Consider the following 22,276-nt stretch of genomic DNA (forward strand, 5'->3'; position numbering starts at 1 on the left):
CATGTCCAGACATGGGGAAATATTACATGTTTGGAAACAAGTGAGGGTTGGCAACAGGAAGGGCATCCAACTGTATCACATTTGCTTCAATGAATTCCATCTGACCCATGCAAGCATAGAAAAGTAGACATTAAAAAACAACAAAAAGAATGCTAGTATGGACAGTGGATTAATAACAATCTATCCTTGTAGAATTAATTAAAGGCTTGGTTTAAAAATCCTGGAATATTTCTGAACATGACAGACATCTTAAGAAGGTCAAAACACTATGACAGTTACAACCAAGATGAGGTCATTAGTCTAAATATATCAGTGCATACTTAACAATTGTTTCATTGCTATGTTAACAAAGTTCAGTGAAGTCTATGCTCTCTGAAAAGGTTATAATAATACTGAAACATGTCTAGAATTATCACCTGTTGTTGAAATGATTTTAAAATATTAGGTGGTGGTGGGGCTCCGAAAGGGGTCTCAGAGAGTAGTGTCCCTGCCTTCTTGAGCTAGTTTTCCACCACATTTCTTAAAAATCGTAGTAGAGGCCTTGGTCTTGGGACCACTCATGTCTAGAAACTGAGGTTGGGGGTAAGCAAGGGCATGTTCCCCATAGAAAATTCAGCTCCCAAAAAAGCCTCACGATAGCAAAGGAGAATGGGCACCAGCCAGCCCAAAGGTTGGGGTGGGCTGCACCTACCTACCTCGGTTACTATGGCATTGAGGTAGATCTGGCCTCCCCAGTTAATGGGGACAAAACCTGGATTTAAAACACTGGATGATGATGATGATGAGTTGTTGACTAATCATCATCATGGTTTAACGTCCGTTTTCCATGCTAGCATGGGTTGGACGGGAGCATGGGTTGTTGACTAATATTTTACTTATTTTTCTTTTACTTTGCATCATTATATCTAGTTAGCTTTTAAATATTTCCTGCATCAAATATGTTAACATGTCTATAACTATTGGTGTCAAATAGTCAAGAATTGAGTGTGTTTTATTTTCTTTGTGGTATCTTATTACAGTTGACAACTGGTGAAGAAAGTATGTGTGCATTAATGTACACACTTGGCTATTAAATAAATTTCACTTGATTTTGACAGTGACTTTTCAGTCTTTTCATCAACTGAACTGCCTGTCTGCTCATTGAACTAGCTTGTAAGTGGCTGAGTATTCCTTAATGTAATTCTCAGATGGAATTAGTATGACACACTGTGGGTACAATCCATCCAATGGGCTTCCATAGTTTCCATGTTTCAAATTTCTCTCTCAAATCTTAGATCATCCTGAGGCTATACGGAAAAAAACCCCACTTTCCTAAGATACCATGCAGTGGAAACGAACCAAGGTGAAATTAATAATCATTCATGCCAGTGGTACGTAAAAAGCACAATTCGAGCATGATCGTTACCAGCGTCGCCTTACTGGCACTTGCGCTGATGGCACATGAAAAAACATTCAAGTGAGGTTGTTGCCAGTGCCGCTGGACTGGCTCCTGTGCAGGTGGCACATTAAAAAACAACATTTGAGCGTGGTTGTTGCCAGTACCGCCTGACTGGCCCTCGTGCCGGTGGCACGTAAAAGCACCCAGTACACTCACACAGTGGCTGGCGTTAGGAAGGGCATCCAGCTGTAGAAACTCTGCCAGATCAGATTGGAGCCTGTTGCAGCTATCTGGTTCGCCAGTCCTCAGTCAAATCGTCCAATCCATGCTAATATGGAAAGCGGACGTTAAACGATGATGATGATGATGATGATGATGATGATCTGGCTGTCCATAGTTACGATTTTATTTACATAAATAGCAATTCATTTGATAGCGAGGGAACTGTAAGTGCTGCTTATTTATGAACGCAGTTATGTCCCTTACATCTGTTTCCTCGTGCTTTGGTTACTGACAAAGTTTCTTAAATTGATTAATAGATTACATTTAGAACTTCTTTATTACAACGCTATATATCGTATCTCTAAGGAGATGGAATGGCTACGGCTGGACTGACGTAGGGCTAAATACCAACTATCTGCATGCGATAGGCTTTCTTGATCAGAACTCTCCAGGGCTACACAACTACAGCAATTATTCTTTACTCACAGAGCTTATACTATCTACATCAAAATGGATTAGAATGATCAAAATTCATTTCACTCATCAATCACTGACCCAATACAAGCACACAGACATAGCTGTGTGCTTAAGAAGCTCACTGGTTTGTCTTCTTGTACCACCTCCACCCTGGTGCATCTGGCTGATCTCCTCTTCATCACCTGCACTAACCATTATATTCAGTCATTCCTCCCTAGATCATCAGTCCTCTGGAATTTCCTCCCTGCCTATATTTATTGTTCAGTGTTTTACCTTCAGCCTTGGATAACCAGTAATGTCCATACCATATTTCCTTCCTTTGAATCAAACCATTAAAAAAATTTTATGTACTGCTTTAAATTTAGTATTAGATCTTTATGAATATACAATTTAAAATAAATCAGCTTTAATTATTTGTGGGTGACATGTGTGTGTGTGTGTGTGTGTGTGTGTGTGTGCGTGCCTCCTCATCTTATTTCTTTACTGCCCACAAGGGGCTAAACACAGAGAGGACAAACAAGGACAAATGAATTAAGTAGATTATATTGACCCCAGTGTGTGACTGGTACTTATTTAATCGACCCCGAAAGGATGGGAATTTGAACTCAAAACGTAGCGACAGACGAAATACTGCTAAGCATTTCGTCTGGCTTATTAACGTTTCTGCCAGCTCGCCGCCTCATCTTGACATATGATAGTTGTAAACAATTCACTGTCATGCATGTGTTGTCATTTGTTTCCAATCTTCAGTGTAAACATGCTCAGACATGGGTAAATATTACAAATTTTTTTAAACAAATTTTTTTATTAACATTTTGTATTGTTTCACTATATTTTATTTTTCTTATACTTCATAAATCTTTTACTTTTAGGACATGAAATGTGTTGGAATACAGTAAGTATTAAAATATTTTTCAATGAAGTTCTATTATTATTATTTTTTTTTTTTATTATTCTAGCTTAGTCAAAAAGTGAGTGTAGTGTTCATGACATTCGTGTTTTATTTCTTTAGCCCACCCCCATGTTCTACCAAAGGGTTTTCAAAGTTGGTGACCCTTTGCAAGGTCTCCAACTTTTGTGGAGAAAATGGAGAAACTATCTATCCAAAAAGCACTTGTACTGTTTCCATTGACCCAATTTTAGGTTGCCCTAGATTATGATAAGAGACACTTTCCTAATTCACTAATGCAGTAGGATCAAATTTGGGACAACGAAATTACAAAACAAAGGTCTTAACCAAAGGCGCAGGAGTGGCTGTGTGGTAAGTAGCTTGCTTACCAGTCACATGGTTCCGGGTTCAATCCCACTGCGTGGCACCTTGGGCAAGTGTCTTCTACTATAGCTTCGGGCCGACCAAAGCCTTGTGAGTGGATTTGGTAGACGGAAACTGAAAGAAGCCCATTGTATATATGTATACATATACATGTATGTGTGTGTATATGTTTATGTGTCTGTGTTTGTCCCGTCCAACATCACTCGACAACTGATGCTGGTGTGTTTACGTTCTCGTAACTTAGTGGTTTGGCAAAAGAGAGAGATAGAATATGTCCTAGGCTTACAAAGAATAAGTCCTGGGGTCGATTTGCTCGACTAAAAGCGGTGCTCCAGCATGGCCACAGTCAAATGACTGAAACTAGTAAAAGAGTAAATGACCAAGCTTGTACTCACAACTTCTTTTGTTATTAAATACAAAGTATACCAATCTTCTGTCCCAATTTTTACATCACCAATCTTATGACTTACTAGCAGTATCACCTGGTGTTGCTCGGGTTTGTAAGGGAAATAACTATATAAGCATTTTTAGAGATGTAAAGTATAATAGCCATCTCAATATGGTTAACCACAAAGGGGGGTGTGTTACTGTAGCTTTTTACGTTCTGAGATTTAATAATAAACTTTTAGAGAGTTACTTCCCTTATATATGCCAAAAATGCATTAAAAATGGGAAAAATTGATGGTAAATTTTTTTTTAAATCGTAGACTCATCGTAGACGCGCCCTAATACCCAGAAGGGCTCGATATGACTCACGACTATAAGATACCCGGTTTTGGTTAAACTGCACCGCAAAATGTGGGAGTAGTTAGGAATCTAAATCATAGGAGACAGACAGCACACAACCTTACTTTTATATATAAAGATTAATATATATGCATGCTCCATTGCTATGTACATGTTTTGTCACACATATTTCCAAATTAATGGCTTATAATATATTCATTTTTTGCTGTATCATGACATATCTCTTTTATCTTTGTTTATGTAATTAATTTTAGTAAATTGAAGTAAAGATGGTCTCAGTTTTTCCATTATTTTAAAAAATATTTTCAACAGATATATTGAAGCTATACGCCAACTTTTAAAAGATGGGAAGAAAATGTTGAGAAATATTCACTTGACTTTTATGCCAGGTAATTAAATAATTATACCAATTAATGTTTAATGAAGACTAAAGAAGAAGTTCACTTATTTATGATTATAATATTTAATGGTGTGTTTATTTCTTGTCTCTTGGATTGGAAAGTATGACAGAGCTGGCCTTTTGAAATAAGATACAAGCCAGCTGCTGGGATTCCTCACAGTTTTCATAACCAAATTTCACTAACAATGATTGGGTTAATTTGAGGTTCTTGGAGCCACCTGTCTAACACTCATGGACATGTTTACAAAGTCAGAAAACAGCACAGCATCCATGACTTCTGGAAACATTTTTTCACGCTAAGAGTTGCTGAAGTATGGAACAAACTGCCAGCATCAGTTGTTAGTTGTCGGAGCACTGCATCCTTCAAAACTTCCATGCTTCCTGAGATTCACCAACACTACACCTGATTTTCTCCCCTCCATACACACGTAAGCATGTATCTGACTCATACACTGTTCACTTCCCAGACATTTGTACATTACTGCATATGCTTTATACGCACTTTTGACAAGTTGTGGTGCACCTGAGCACTGTATACAATAATTTCATTATTATTATTATTATAATATTTAATGGTGTATTTATTTCTTGTCTCTTGGATTGGAAAGTATGATAGAGCTGGCCTTTTGAAATAAGATACAAGCCAGCTGTTGGGATTCCTCACAGTTTTCGTAACCAAGTTTCACTAACAATGATTGGGTTAATTTGAGGTTCTAGGAGAAGTCACTGTTTTTTTTTTTAAGTTGTCTTGAAAATGAAGGATTTTGGACATACTCTCCACAAATTTTTCATGCTTGAGGGTGCGACAGAGAAATTGTGTGGCATGTGTTGCATTGTGTTATTGTCAATGCAAATGTGATGAACCGGCTGAATTACTAAAGTATCTGAAAAAGATTGTGAAATTTCTTCTGACTCATTACAATTTGAGTTCAAATTCCACGAGATCAAGTTTGCTTTCCTCTATTCTGGGGTCAATAAAATAAAGTACCAGTCAATTACTGGGGCCAATGTAATCACTAACCCTCTTCCACAAAGATTGCTGGCTTTGTGCTTCAGTCCCACTGTGTGGCACCTTGAGCAAGTGTCTTCTACACTAGCCTCAGGGCAACCAAAGCCTTGTGAGTGGATTTAGTAGGCAGAAACTGAAAAAAGCCCGTCGTATATATATGTGTGTGTGTATATGTTTGTGTGTCTGTGTTTGACCCCCCACCACCACCATCGCTTGACAACTGAAGCTGGCGTGTTTACATTCCCATAACTTAGCGGTTCGGCAAAAAGAGACTGATAGAATAAGTACTAGGCTTACAAAGAATAAGTCGTGGGGTCAATTTGCTCGACTAAAGGCGGTGCTCCAGCATGGCCGCAGTCAAATGACTGAAACAAGTAAAAGAGTAAAGAGTAAAAGAGTAATTATTGTCAATGCAACTTCAAGCTCTCTCTATATTTTTTTCTGTTTCTTAAACATTTAATGTTTACCAATGTTTAGATGTTTTGTAGCACAACATGATTCGTGTCTTATTCTTTTCTAGAGGAAGAAGTTGGTGGCATACTTGGAATGAAGTTGTTTGTAAAGCGTGAAGAATTTAAGCAGCTGAACATTGCTTTTGCTTTGGATGAAGGTTATTTATATTTTTAATGTTTTGTAGTAAATGAGACAAATGTTACTTTCCATAAGTGATAAAATACTTTAAAATATTTCATTTTCTAATGACATTTCTAAGTTGCTGTATATTTTTCTATCTCAGGGTTAGCTAATCCAACTGAACATTTCACTATTTTCTATGGAGAAAGATCTGCCTGGTGTAAGTAAATCTAAAATTTTATCATTATAACTACTAATAAGTCTAAAATTTGTTTTCCCTTTCTGTTATTTGTTCAAGCTCTTCAAGAACTTCTCAATTTCTAATGATTTATCTGAGGTTCTTTTCCAATAGGCGTAGGAGTGGCTGTGTGGTAAATAGCTTGTTTACCAACCACATGGTTCCAGGTTCAGTCCCACTGTGTGGCATCTTGGGCAAGTGTCTTCTACCATAGCCTCGGGCCGACCAAAGACTTGTGAGTGGATTTGGTAGACGGAAACTGAAAGAAACCCTTCATATATATGTATATATATGTGTGTTTGTGTGTCTGTGTTTGTCCCCCCACCATCGCTTGACAACCGATGCTGGTGAGTTTACGTCCCCGTAACTTAGCGGTTTGGCAAAAGAGAAACTGATAGAATAAGTACTAGGCTTACAAAGAATAAGTCCTGGGGTCGATTTGCTCGACTAAAGGCGGTGCTCCAGCATGGCCACGGTCAAATGACTGAAACAAGTAAAAAAAAAAAAATGTAAAATAAATGTTAGTTAAAAAAAAGATAATAAAATAAATCGAAAGATTGATTTATAGTAAATATTTAATTATCTTTGAAAAGGTGTGTCTGCTACCTGCAAAAATTTTATCCAGAAGAAAAGAAAAAATTTAAAAAGAAGACATTTCAATAATTTTTGATTTTAGAAAACAAACTATTTTACAACATGCATTTTAATAAAGCAAATTATTTTAAAATACTGAAGTGGTAATCTGGCAAAAGGATTAGTACACTGAACAAAATGCTTGGCAGTATTTCATCTGTCTTAATGTTCTGAGTTCAAATTCTGCCAACTTTGTGTTTCATTGTATCAGGATCATTGAAATAAGTACCAGTTGTGCTCAGGGGTCAATGTAATCAACTAGCTCCCTCTCCTAAAATATCAGGTCTTGTGCTTATAGTAGACAGGAGTATTATAAAGGTGGCAAACTGGCAGAATCATTAGCATGTCTGACAAAATACTTAGTGGCACTTTATCTGTTAAGTTCTGAGTTCAAATTCTGCTGAGATCAACTTTGCCCTTCATCCTTTCATGGTCGATAAAAGACATACCAGTTGAGCACTGGGGTCAATGTAATTAACTTACCCCTCTCCCAAAACTGCTGGCTTTGTGCCAAAATTTGAAACCAATATTTTAAAATACTTTTGTATTCAAATTATGTGCTAACGTAAATAAACATTATTTAACATTTTAATAAGCAAAATTATCTTAAAATATTTCGTTTTTGGATTTGGTTTGCAAGATTCTTTATATGAGTTCGTGTGTTGAAGCATATTCTGTTGTGTCTGGGGAGAGTCATTTTTTTTTTCTGTGCCTTATAATGTAACACACTCACCGGTAAAATTTCCACTTATTTTTTATTTTTATTTTCCTAAACTTTTTGTTGTGTCTTGCAACCTTTTCAATAGTCTTAAGACTATTGAAAAGGTGGCAAGATGCAATGAAAATTTTAGGAAAATAGACTATTGAAAAGGTTGCAAGACGCAATGAAAATTTTAGGATAATAAAAATAAGAAATAAGTGGAAATTTTACCAGTGAGTGTGTTAAATCATAAGGCACAAAAAGAAAATGACTCTCCCCAGACACAACAGAATATATTAAAATACTTTCATATTCAAATTATGTATTTTCAATGTTAAGATATGTATTATCAATATTAAAAGTCACATTTTAACAAACCAAATTAAATATTTTAAGATACATTAGCACTCAAATTATGTATTAACATCACTAAATATTAACTTTCTAAATATACCAAATAAAATATCTTAAAATACTTTTATAGTTAAATTATACACTGTCACAAGCAAATGGTGTTTGAAATTTTACTCAATATTTTTCACCATAGTCAAGGTAGTGACACACCAGGCAAAATGCTTAATGGCACTTTGTTGTTACATTCTGAGTTCAAATTCTACTAAGGCAGTGAGCTGGCAGAAACGTTAGCACGTCAGGCGAAATGCTTAGCAGTATTTCGTCTTCTGCTACGTTCTGAGTTTAAATTCCACTGAGGTCGACTTTGCTTTTCATCCTTTCGGGGTCGAATAAATAAGTACCAGTTACGCACTGGGATCGATATAATCGACTTAATCTGTTTGTCTGTCCTTGTTTGTCCTCTCTGTGTTTAGCCCCTTGTGGGTAGTAAAGAAATGAGTATTTTATCTGTTCTTACATTCTGAGTTCAAATTTTGTCACGGTCAACTTTGTCTTTCATTTTTTGGGGCTGATAAATTAAGTAACAGTTGCATGCTGGAGTCGATCTAATTGACTGCCCACCTCCCACAAAATTTCAGGCCTTGTACCTAGAGTAGAAAAGAAATTCTACCAAGGTCAACTTTGCCTTTCATCCTTTTGGGGTTGATAAAATAAAGTGCTAGTTGAACACTTGGGTTGGTGTAATTGACTTAATCCCACTCCAAACTTGCTGACCTTGTGCCAAAATTCGAAACCAATATTTTCGACCATTGTTCAGTATGTATTATTTTTCTTGTTTATCACTATTTATAGGGGCTAAAGTCAAATGTTCTGGTAATCCTGGCCATGGCTCAAGATTTATTGAAAACACTGCTGCTGAAAAATTTGTGAGTAATATCTGTTGCTGTTTGTCTGTCGGGACTAAAGCATCTACAGTTTAGATAACATTAGAATAACATATTAAGGTTTATGATACCAACTTTTAGCTTCTCTCTCTCTCTCTTGATTAACCCTAATTATCAACATGATTTTCTGCAGGGATTGAATTGCTTCAAATAACATTGGAATAACATATTAAGCTTTAATGAAGGCGGTGAACTGGCAGAAACGTTAGCACGTTGGGCGAAATGCTTAGCAGTATTTCTTCTGGCTTTGTTTTGAGTTCAAATTCCGCCGAGGTTGACTTTGCCTTTCATCCTTACTGGGTCAATAAATTAAGTACCTGTTGTATACTGGGGTCGATCTAATTGACTGGAATCCTCCTCTAAAATTTTGGGCCTTGTACCTAGAGTAGAAAAGAATATCCTCCTCCTCATCATCATCATCATCGTTTATTGTCCATTTTCCATGCTAGCATGGGTTGGACAGTTTGACCGGGGTCTGGGAAGCCAGGAGGCTGCACCAGGCTCCAGTCTGATTTGACAGTGTTTCTACAGCTTGATGCCCTTCCTAACGCCAACTACTCCGTAAGTGTAGTGGGTGCTTTTTATGTGCCAGGGGAGGCTGGCAAGCTTTAATGATATCAGCCTCTGTTTTCTTCTTCTTCTCTTGATATTATCTCTGTCCTCATCTCAGTTTTTAATCTCCCACAACTTAATTCACTTTTGCTTTTTTCAGTTCTTATGTGTTATCCACAACCAATTTCTCTTCCAATACAAGCAATCCATATTTATCAGTAGAATAAACAGTAACTGAGTGCTAGTCTAGACATCATTGTTAAGTTTTCTTCTGATATATTTTTGTGCTCAAATATTGTTAAAGTTGTAATAGGATAAACACTTGCAACATTCTGGGATAGTTGGTTAAACTGAATGACCATATGGCCACTTGGTTTAGCCAACTATCTCTGAGATCAGTAAAATAAAGGACCAGTTAAGTACAGGAGTTGATGTAATTGACTGACTCCCCCTTCCCCTCAACATTGCCAAGCTTGTGCCTAAATTAGAAACCATTATTATTATTATTATTATTATTCTATGTTTGACTTTTGCTTTACATTTGCACAAGCTGGCTCCAAGTCTCACCCAGAGACCTCAAGAGACAACATGTTGGAAGTTCATGTTGGTGTTACACCTAGGGTGTCATATATTTGGTTTAGTGTTGTACTAATGAATGTCTAAAGAACCATACGAAAATTATGTTTGTTTTAAAACTTGAGATTACATGGAAAGTATTTTGCGTAGGATATGAGCAGTTCCCATGAGCACTATCTTTTGAATTTCTGCCATTTTTGGGTTTCCTGGTATCTGAGTTAGGTAGCAATCAGCCCCTTTTGCTATCATTCCCAGGGCACCTATGACAACAGGTATTATTTTAGTTTATTATTATTATTATTATTATTATTATTATATATTATTATTATTATTATTATTATATTATTATTATTATTATTCTATGTTTGACTTCTGCTTTACATTTGCACAAGCTGGCTCCGAGTCTCACCCAGAGACCTCAAGAGACATGTTGGAAGTTCATGTTGGTGTTATGCCTAGGGTGCCATATATTTGGTTTAGTGTTGTACTAATGAATGTCTAAAGAACCATACGAAAATTATGTTTGTTTTAAAACTTGAGATTACATGGAAAGTATTTTGCGTAGGATATGAGCAGTTCCCATGAGCACTATCTTTTGAATTTCTGCCATTTTTGGGTTTCCTGGTATCTGAGTTAGGTAGCAATCAGCCCCTTTTGCTATCATTCCCAGGGCACCTATGACAACAGGTATTATTTTAGTTTATTATTATTATTATTATTATTATTATTATTATTATTTATTCTTTTTATCTCAGGTTTTGTCGTAACACCTGGAGTCTTACATACATAGCAGGCTTGCTGCCTGCAGCCTGCAACACCATGCTATCTGTTCTTTTCAGCTATTTCATACTTTTCTGATTATTTTGGCTATGTCAAGGAGGAAACCTTTTGTTACAATTCTACTGGGCACTCTATTCCAATTTCCTTTGTATTCCTCTTGATGCCTTCTGATATTGTCCCTAAGGGACCTTCTTCATTTTCCATAGCTGGGGTAGAATATACGAAGCCCAATATACCCATTATGACTACCCATCTGATAAGGGTACATCAGGCACATGCATCACAACCATATGTGCGCAACATAGTGGTCGCATATTAAGATAAACAGTGCATGACCTTGCAGGTGGGGCCCAGTTAGAATTTTCTTCTGGTTGAGTAGCCCATCCCGCTCGCTCAAAAGGTTCCTGAATAAGGATTGTTTAAGGATGTTGAACGAACCACCCATGTTTCCAGAGGTGACTTATTCAAACCCCAAAGAATCCCTCTCAACACATGGCCATGTTGCTCCTCACTACTTCTCATGATCAGAGATGCACATATTGTCAGCCACTAAGGGACATGCTCAACTGGTTAAGGTCAAACAACTGACAAGCAAATCTGTGGTATTGAGCAGAATATTTGCTGTAGCCCATTTTTTATACCAAGACAAAACAATGTACATGATAACACTTCCAATCAGTTAAGATCAGAAGCCACGAGAGCCACTGTCTGGTACTGCATCAGGACATTTATTATTATTATTATTATTATTTACGGAGATGTACTTGCATAGCAAGTGACCTAATCTGAGATCGTGTGCTGGAATGAAAACAATTGCAGCATGGAAGGTGTTTATAAGCCATTTAAAAAACACACAAAAACCGTTAGATTCACTTCAACATTTAAATTTAATTTGCCAAAATATTTTCAGCGCTTTCAGATCGCGACCTGTTCACTGACAAAATTCCGTGCTGCAGCACGGAATTTTATCAGTGAACAGGTTGCGGTCTGAAAGCGATGAAAATATTTTGGCAAATTAAATTTAAATTATTAATATTATTAAGGTAGTAATAATAGTAATATTTATTGTTTCTATTTTCCTTTCAGAGAAACATCATAAATAAACTGTTAAGTTTGCGGGATGAAGAAGAAAAGAAGTAAGCAACATTATTATTATTATTGGCTCTAGATGGAATGGTAGAATATTAGGGAGTTTTCATAGACTGTGAGGATTAGTGGAGTTAGTGTTCTATTAGTCTCTATGTTTTGAGTTCATATCTCTCTGACAGGAACCTAATCGTTCGTCTTTCTGGAGGTTGATAAAGTACCAGATTTCATATAAAGGATTTTAAGCGTAAATTATAATAGAAGACTAAGATCACATTGAGTTTCAGCAATAGACAAGAAAACATATCCATGTCACGCAAAGTACTTGGTAATCTTGACGTGACTGGTGCTACATAAAAAGCACTGGTGATGGTGCCACAGAAAAGGCACCCATACACTTTGTAAATTGGTTGCAGTAGAAAGGGCGTCCATCTGCAGAAATCATGCCAAGACAGACTATGGAACCTGGTGCAGCTTCTGGCCTTGTCAGCTCCTGTCAAACCATCCGACCCATGCCAACAAGGAAAACAGATATTAAATGATGATGAAGTCTAAAATCTTTTTGTACTAATTAGGGACACACTAAACAGCAATGTCTACAATATAGTTGTGTACAATTCATCATCATTGTTGTTTAACGTCCGATTTCCATGCTAGCATGGGTTGGACGATTTCACTGAGGACTGGCGAACCAGAAGGCTGCACCAGGCTCCAATCTGATATAGCAGAGTTTCTACAGCTGGATGCCTTTTCCTAATGTCAACCACTCTGAGAGTGTACTGGGTTCTTTTACGTGCCACCGGCATGAGGGCCAGTCAGATGGTACTGGCAACGGCCACACTCAAATGGTGTTTTTTACGTGCCACCTGCACAGGAGCCAGTCCAGCAGCACTGGCAACTACCTCATTCGAATGATTTTTCATGTGCCACCGGCACAAGTGCCAGTAAGGTGACACTGGTAATAATCATGCACAAATAATGCTTTTTTATGTGCCACCGACTCAGAAGCCAATTAGCTGCTCTGGCAATGATCACGCTCAGATGGTGCTCTTAGCGCTCTATTAACATGGATACCAGCCATCGAACTTGATTTCGATTTCGATTTCACTTGCCTCAACAGGTCTTTGCAAGCAGAGTTTAGTGTCCAATGAAGGAAAGGTATGCATAAGTGGGCTGGTTATACCCCTGGCATAGCCATGAGGTTATGGTCTCACTTGGCTTGCTGGGCCTTCTCAAGCCAGGCCAACACTGAATGTTAAATATACATTCAAACATCAAAAGGCCTCCATTGCAAAAACTGTTTCTAGAGGGAAATTCTCCTTATAGACAATGTATGAAAAAAATATACCACTGGGCCATGAATAACGACCGCTTTCCATGCTAGCATGGGTTGGACGATTTCACTGAGGACTACAATACATGTCTTTCTCTATTGTTAGGTTTCATCAGCTATGGCACCAAATCTGTTGTTCATAGCCACTAAGAAGTAGAAAACCATTTTCTACTGTAACTTTGGAATTTAGATGGTCTTTGTAGAATTTTTTATTCTAAAATAATTTTATTATCTTTGCAGGTTAAAATCCAATCCAAATCTTGTTCTTGGTGATGTGACCAGTGTAAATTTGACTATGGTTCAGGTAAAACTTTAAAGCTTTTATAGTTCACTTCACTGATCTTAACTGGAAATTTGGCTTCTCAACTGATTAACTGAGTATAATTATACTCATCCAGCTCATATGCCTTATTTTTTTCAGTGTTGATGTAAATATTGTAAAAATGTTTTGATTTATGGATGAAATTCTGCGGTCTCGGATCTGTCCATGGGGTATAGGTTCATTAAGTCAGAGCTTATTCCAGTGTCCATGACATATAAGTGACCAAATGTAGTCTCCCTTGAACCAGATGTCAGTCCAGTGTTTGGTTAGCCTACTACAATTTCCTAAGTGGACTGCAGCAACATGAAATAGTGTTTTGCTCAAAAATGGAATGCATTACTTGGTCTGCTAATTGGAACCTTGACCTTATGATCACGAGTCTAACACTCTGACTATTAGGCCATCTGCATTCACAAAAGATGAAGCTAACAATCTTAAAAGTTACGATTGTACAAAAGTGTTATCAGTTATATGATGGGTAACTTTTGCCACCCTGAGTAATATCAAGAAATATGGCATTCATACAATAATTATAATTTATGTTGTTTTTGTATTTAGTTTGCTGGATTCTTGATGTGAATTTATGTGTTGAAACATAGTTTGTTGTATCTCAAGAGAGTCATATGTATTTATTATCGGCGTAATAATTGGCATATAGGTGCAGGTGTGGCTGTGTGGTAAGAAGTTTGTTTCCTAACCACATGATTCTGGGTTCAATCCCATTGCATAGCACTTTGAGCAAGTGCCTCCTACTATAGCCTTTTGAGTGTACATGGTACACAGAAAATGTAAAGAAGCCTGTTGTATATATATGTGTGTGTGTGTGGGGGGGGTTGTATTTGTGTTTGCCCCACCACTACTTGAGTGAGGGCGCATGGCTTAGTGGTTAGGGCATTCGGCTCATGATCGTAAGGTTGTGAGTTCGATTCCCGGCGACGCGTTGTATCCTTGAGCAAGACACTTTATTTCACGTTGCTCCAGTCCACTCAGCTGGCAAAAATGAGTTGTACTTGTATTTCAAAGGGTCAGCCTTGTCACTCTCTGTGTCATGCTGATTATCCCTGAGAACTACGTTAAGGGTACACGTGTCTGTGGAATGCTCAGCCATTTGCACGTTAATTTCACGAGCAAGCTGTTCCGTTGGTCGTATCAGCTGGGACCCTCGTCGTCGTAACCGGCGGAGTCTTTTTTTTAAAACCACTACTTGGCAACTGGTGTTGGTTTGTTTACATCCCCATAACTTAGCAGTTCAGCAAAACAAAGTCTGATAGAATAAGTATCAGACTATAAAGAAAGCACTGGGGTCAATTTGTTTAAATAAACCCTTAAGGGTAGTGCCCCAGCATGGCTGCTGTCTAATGACTAGAATAAGTAAAAGATAGAAGATAATGACACTCATGTGATACAACAAATTATAATTTCCTGGTGCATATTCAAAATGATGAAATAAATACTAATTTTCAAAAGAAAGGTGTAGGAGTGGCTGTGTGGTAAGTAGCCTGCTTACAAACCACATGGTTCCAGGTTCAGCCCCACTGTGTGACACCTTGGTCAAGTGTCTTCTACTATAGCTTCGGCCCGACCAAAGCCTTGTAAATGGATTTGGTAGATGGAAACTGAAAGAAGCCCGTCATATATATGTATGTGTTTGTATGTCTCTGTTTGTCCCCTTCACCCCAACATCGCTTGACAACTGATGCTGGTGTGTTTACATCCCCGTAACTTAGCGGTCTGGCAAAAGAAACCGATAGAATAAGTACTAGGCTAACAAAGAATAAGTCCTGGGGTTGATTTGCTCAACTAACGGCGGCGCTCCAGCATGACCACAGTCAAATGACTGAAACAAGTAAAAGGATAAAAGAGTAAAAGAGTATTACTTTGAAATAAAATCAAATATAACAAATTTATTTGTATATTCACAATAAATACATGTTATTATGTCTCTGAATTTTACCAACATATTCAAGGTGGTGCCCCAGCATGGCCGCAGTCTAATAACTGAAACAAATAAATGATAATTGAAATCTTTTACATGGAAAATCTATCTCTCGCTTTACTCTCTTTTACTTGTTTTAGTCATTTGACTGTGGCCATACTGGAGCACCACCTTTAGTCGAGCAAATCGACCCCAGGACTTATTCTTTGTAAGCCCAGTACTTATTCTATCGGTCTCTTTTGCCGGACCGCTAAGGTACGAGGATGTAAACACACCAGTATTGGTTGTCAAGCGATGTTGGGGAGACAAACAAACATATACACACACATACACATATATATATACACATATATATGACAGGCTTCTTTCAGTCTCCGTCAACCAAATCCACTCACACGGCTTTGTTCGGCCCGAGGCTATAGTAGAAGACACTTGACCAAGGTGCCACGCAGTGGGAATGAATGCAGAACCATGTGGTTGGTAAGCAAGCTATTTACCCCACTACTACTCCTGCACCTATCTCTGAAAAATTTCATTTTAAAACTGTAGTTTTTAGAAAAATATTTCTTACTTTCAAATAAAAACTCATGGACATGTTTACAAAGTCAGAAAACAGCACAGCTTCCATGACTTTTGGAAACATTTTTTCACGCTAAGAGTTACTAAATTATGGAACAAACTGCCGGCATCAGTTGTTAGTTGTTGGTGCACTGCATCCTTCAAAACTTCCATGCTTCCTGAGATTCACCAACACTACACCTGATTTTCTCCCCTCCATACACACGCAAGCATGTATCTGACTCATACACTGTTCACTTCCCAGACATTTGTACATTACTGCATATGCTTTATACGCACTTTTGGCAAGTTGTGGTGCACCTGAGCACTATATACAATAATTTCATTATTATTAAAATCAAACAAAATTCGTATTCGTATATTCATAATAAATACATGTTATTTCTCTAAATTTTATCAACATAATTGAAATTTGTTACATAGAAAAATCTATCTCTGCAAAATTTCATTTTTAAAATGTGTAGTTTTTAGAAAGTTATCATTGCCTACGCACTTATGATTCTCTTCTTATGTTAACTCTCTCTGTATTTCTATTTTAACTATCTCTCCTCCTCTCTGTATATGATGTAAAGCATGACTAGAAAATTCAACCAACTAGTTGGGGCAAAAGGGTAAGAGTAAAGACCTGCTTCGGTCATGAATGACCATAGGATTGCACCTAGAAAGTTCCCCTCCGAGGTATAAGTCTGGGCAAGGTTGTTTATGGAAGACCAGCAGTCGCCCATGCATACCGGCCTCTCCTTTACATGCCTCCGATGTTATCCAAGGAAAGGCAAAGGGGCCGATACAACTTGGTACCAGTGACATCACAACACATTTCTACAGCTGAGTGAACTTGAGAAACGTGAAATAAAGTGTCTTGCTCAAGAACACAACATACAGCCTGGTCTGGGAATTGAACTCACTACCTCATGACTGTGAGGCCGACGCTCTAACCACAAAGTCATGCACCTTCACTTCACCAACTAATCAACATTTACGTATATCGGCTATTATTATATAGAGATTTACAATAATTCTTGTCAGAGATTAATTTATTCTAAATAACCGTATCAGTGTCGGGATTATTGTTTTATTCTTTTACCGTTTCAATGGAATGTGATTTGGTTGATTTAGTTCACACTAATCGCTCTACTAAACATTCGTTTCTTCCTTGTAAAAAAATAACAAAATGCTGAAAGGGGTGGGTGGGGGTTTATTAGATTAAAGGGAGGTAACTCGACCTATTTCTGTTTGAATATACTGGTTTCTGTATTTTAATATAAACCTAAACACACGTGCACACACGCACGCACGCTTAACACTGTAAATCAGAGTTGCGCGGTTAAGAAAATCGCTTTCCAGTCATGTGGTCTGGAGTTCACTCCATCTGTGTGACACATTGGACAAGTGTCGGATCTTTTCTCTTTGACCGGCAGATTTTTAAAATAATTTCCATGTAACTAAAAAATTTTAAACTTCGTATACTGGTAGAACGTGTTTATAAAACATCTTTTTTTCTTGGCTTTCTTGAGAAAATTCTGTAGTTTGTAAGATAATTTGTAAGATATTATCTTCAATATTGGTTGAAATTGCTGAAATTGAAGAAAATATCTTACAAATTATCGTACAAACTACAGAATTTTCTCAAGAAATCCAAGAGAAAAAGATGTTTTATAAACACATTCTACCAGTATATGAAGTTTTAAATTTTTTAGTTACATGGAAATTATTTTTAAAATCTGCCGGTCAAAGTGAAAAGATCCCAAGTGTCTTATACTATAGCTCTGGGCTAATCAAAGATTTGTGAGTGAACTTGTAGTTGAAAACTGAAAGGATCCCTTCATGTGTGTGTATAGGCATGTATATTTGTTCATCATTGTCTTGACATCATATGATGGTTGCAAACGAACATCACCATCATACAAGCGCAGTGTCCTTCATTTTCAATCATCATCATCATTTAACGTCCGCTTTCCATGCTAGCATGGGTTGGACGATTTGACTGAGGACTGGCGAACCAGATGGCTTCACCAAATTTCAATCTCATCTGGCAGAGTTTCTACAGATGAATGCCCTTCATAAGGCCAACCACTCCGAGAGTGTAGTGGGTCCTTTTACGTGCCACCAGCACGAGGGCCAGTCAGGAGGTACTGGCAACGGCCACACTCAAATGATGTTTTTTACGTGCCACCTGCACAGGAGCCAGTCCAGCGGCTCTGGCAACGACCTTGCTCAAATGTCTTTTCACGTGCCACCAGCACAAGTGCCAGTAAGGCGACGCTGGTAACGATCACGCTCGAATGGTGCTTTTTACGTGCCACCGGCACGGAAGCTAGTTTGTTGCTCTGGCAACAATCACGCTCAGATGGTGCTCTTAGCGCTCCACTAGCATGGATGCCAGTCATCAAATTGGATTTAATCTTCCATGGAAACCTGTCTGGTGACAGACAAATGTTTTATTTATTTATTAGCATGTACGTACAGTATTCTCATCTTGGTTGTTGCTTTCACTATGTTTCAGCTGTGTATATACCAACTTTCTTCAGGTGTTTTCTGATTCACCTTCAGTGGCGGCTTGTGTAAAGAAACTGCTGAGAACTGTGCGCTTCACAGTTCCAGCTATGTGTTGTTTGTCTGTTGTGCACATGCTCACATGTCCGAGATAGGAAGCTTCACGCTAGGGAGAGAGAGAGAGAGAGACTGTGTGAATGACAGGTGAAAGGTAGTGTTTCTTTTTGACTCTGCATGTGTTGTGCTTAAAAACGTGATTATATTCTTGAATGTGATAAAGTGTAGAATTAGATTATTATCCTGCTTCCAGCTTCAGTGTTGCTGTCAGGATTTGAAAAGTAGGGCACATTTCCCCACCTTATTTTGTGATTTAGGTGGGATTTTTGAAAAACAAGTGGGAATTTGCGACGGTCTTAAGTGAACAAATTAAACACACTACTCGGTAGCTAAAACGCGAATCAATCAAGTTTATGTATAAATTTTCTTTTTATATGCTTGTTTCCTTTTACACAATATTAAAACAACAGCTAAAAATTTTCTGAATCAATAATACCCCCACCAATTTTATCTATGAGCCACCACTGTTTACCTTATTACTTGCTTGAGATTCAACTCAGAGCCTCTAGCTACTGATACTGCCTATAAGCACCTCAGAACCTCTGACAAACTCAGAAACTGTGACACTGCCTACAAGCATGTCACTCTGACATGTTTGTAGGCTGTGTCAGAGTGAATTTTTAAAGCTTATAAACCTCTGTTTATGTCTTATGTTGGCTCTGTACTTGTTGGATAATACCTAAAAGTTTTGAGTTCAGTCCCAGGCAAAGCTCTAAGGTGAATCGCAAGACACCTGTAGAAGGCTGGTGTGTACAACAGTTGAAACATAGGGAAATCAAGAACCAAAATGAGGACACCAGTTTGACTAATACATGATATAAATTCCTCATTTCAGAAATATAGAACTGTAAAGGCTATCTTGTTTGGAAACAGGTGAAGGCTGGTGGCAGGAAGAGCATCCAGCTGTAGAAAATTTGCTTCAGCAAATTATGGCTGATGCATGCAAGCATGGAAAAGTAGATGTTAAAATGATGATAATATATGAAGAACTTCTGAACAGTATTGGTCAACTGGTTTACCCAGACTACTGTGCATTGGGATTGAACCTGGAATATCTGCCTTCAATGCTAGCATGGATTAGACAGTTTAACAGGAGCTGGCCAGGCGGAAGACTACACCAGGCTTTTATGGCTGGATGCTCTTCCTAACGCCAACCATGCAAACATGTAGCTTTTTGTGCACTTTGTTTGCATAAAATAAAGTAATAACAGTAATAACATTTAATAAATGTTGCTTACTGCAAGTTATGGATGATTCTTTTATGACTTCATTGCTTTCAGGCTTAGCTTAAGGTATTTTCACGCCCGACATCACAAAATGCGTCTGAATAAACATTGCTGAACAGCAAATAGAGACTCAGACATTGCTTAGAAAATATTTTTCATTTTTAACCTCGTATATAGTACACACTAGGGATTTTGACCGTTAAATTTTGGGGAAAAAAATGCGGATTATACTTGAAGATTTACGGTAACCATGTTAAAGTGGCTACAAATATTACTTGTCAGTACAACTATTGCACTGATCTCTTAGAGGGATTTTAGAACTACTATATATATATATATATAGAAAATGTGTGTACACATATATATGTGTGTGATGGGATTCCATACAGTTTCTTCTTTCACATTTCACCCACAAGGAGTGTGAATGGTGACACATCCAATGTGCAATGCAGGGAGATAGATCCTAGAACCACGGGTCTGCAAAGAGAACTTAATCATTCACCCATTTCTCCATCCATTAATGTTTTCTTTATTAATATTCTATATTTCGATGGTTTACCTAACTCTTCCATTTCATTATTAATGTGTTCTTTCTTCTTTGTTATTTTAGGGTGGCCAGCAACACAATGTTGTTCCTTCTCAGCTCACTGCTTGTAAGTAAACATGTCTCTCTTCACACAAATGCTGGTTCATTTTTATCAAATTTTCTTGTTTTTACTATCTGACTGTTTTCTTCTTTTTTGCCTTATTTAATCTGTTTTCTATATGGGAGATTAAATAAAATAATACATGCGCCATTTTTAAAGCCTAGCCAGGCTCATGAGTCCAGTTTCCTGGTTTTAGTGGCGTATGTGTTCCCCAGCTGGATGGGACGTCAGTCCATCGCAGCATTACTTATTTTTACCAGCTGAGTGGAGCAACGTGAAATGAAGTGTTTTGCTCAAGAACACGTGTCGCCTGGTCCAGGAATTGAAACCACAATCTTACGATCATGATGCTGACACCCTAACCACTAAGCCATGTGCCTCCACATATGGGAGATTGCTTGCTTTGCCAAATTGGTACATTTGCATAATACTGTCAAAAATCATCATCATCATCATCGTTTAACGTCCGCTTTCCATTCTAGCATGGGTTGGACGGTTCGACTGGGGTCTGGGAAGCCAGGAAGCTGCACCAGGTCCAGTCTGATCTGGCAGTGTTTCTACAGCTGGATGCCCTTCCTAACGCCAGCCACTCCATGAGTGTAGTGGTTACTTTTTACGTGCCACTAGCACAGGTGCCAGGTGAGGCTGGCAATGGCCATGATCGGTTGGTGCGTTTTACGTGCCATCAGCACAGAGGCCAGTCGAGGCGGCACTGGCAATGGCCACATTTGGATGGTTCTCTTACGTGCCACCGGCACTGGTATCACAGCTATAATTTCCATTGATTTTTTATCGAGTTCGATTTCACTTGCCTCAACAGGTCTTTGCAAGCAGAGTTTTGTGTCTCAAGAAGGAAAGGTATGCATAGTAGACTGGCTACATCCCAGGTAGAGGCCACAAATTATGGTCTCACTTGTCCTGCCGGGTCTTCTCACGCACAGCATACTTCCAAAGTATGCTTAACTAGTTTCCCAATCTAGTGCCCACATGGTGTGGAATCTGTTTGTCATTTAGATACTCTATACAGATTAATTGCTGATAGGGGCACCATATTTCATTATGCAACCATAATATACAACCAAGAATATTAAAGGTTTATTGGTTTATCCAGTTGTGTTACATCATTATATTTGGTGGCTATTTAAGCTATGTGTTTCTGGATGGTTAATGGTTTGGATGTGGTGTTGAAGAAGAAACAAAAACTCCTGAAATATGCATATACGCTCATTAGATATTTCTCATTTGATATTTTTCTAATCGCAATGTTTATACAGATGTATTCATATATGAAACGTTGTAACTTCCAGTGTTGGCTCTAATTTCTAAGGAAAATCTGTAGAGATAGGCACAGGAATGGCTGTGTGGTAAGTAGCTTGCTTACCAACCACATGGTTCCGGGTTCAGCCCCACTGCGTGGCACCTTGGGCAAGTGTCTTCTACTATAGCCTTGGGCCAACCAAAGCCTTGTGAGTGGATTTGTTAGACGGAAACTGAAAGATGCCTGTCGTATATATGTATATATATATATATATGTGTGTGTGTCTGTGTTTGTCCCCTCATCATTGCTTGACAACTAATGCTAGTGTGTTTATGTTCCTGTAACATAACAGTGCAGCAAAAGAGACCGATAGAATAAGCGCTAGGCTTACAAAGAATAAGTCTTGGGATCGATTTGCTAGAC

General features: G+C 38.0%; 1 protein-coding gene across 1 annotated transcript in view; it reads left to right on the forward strand.

Moving 5' to 3' along the window:
* Nucleotides 1-22,276, forward strand: part of LOC115217582 (aminoacylase-1) — a 43,446-nt gene that overhangs the window by 11,662 nt on the left and 9,508 nt on the right. The window contains exons 5-12 of the mRNA XM_029787334.2: nucleotides 2,950-2,972; nucleotides 4,410-4,486; nucleotides 6,027-6,116; nucleotides 6,243-6,299; nucleotides 8,857-8,930; nucleotides 11,943-11,992; nucleotides 13,516-13,579; nucleotides 20,559-20,601. Of these exons, the coding sequence (XP_029643194.1) occupies nucleotides 2,950-2,972; nucleotides 4,410-4,486; nucleotides 6,027-6,116; nucleotides 6,243-6,299; nucleotides 8,857-8,930; nucleotides 11,943-11,992; nucleotides 13,516-13,579; nucleotides 20,559-20,601 (478 nt within the window). The remainder of the gene's footprint in view (nucleotides 1-2,949; nucleotides 2,973-4,409; nucleotides 4,487-6,026; nucleotides 6,117-6,242; nucleotides 6,300-8,856; nucleotides 8,931-11,942; nucleotides 11,993-13,515; nucleotides 13,580-20,558; nucleotides 20,602-22,276) is intronic.

Source organism: Octopus sinensis, linkage group LG1, assembly GCF_006345805.1.
Source record: "Octopus sinensis linkage group LG1, ASM634580v1, whole genome shotgun sequence".
In the NCBI taxonomy this organism is placed as follows: domain Eukaryota; kingdom Metazoa; phylum Mollusca; class Cephalopoda; order Octopoda; family Octopodidae; genus Octopus; species Octopus sinensis.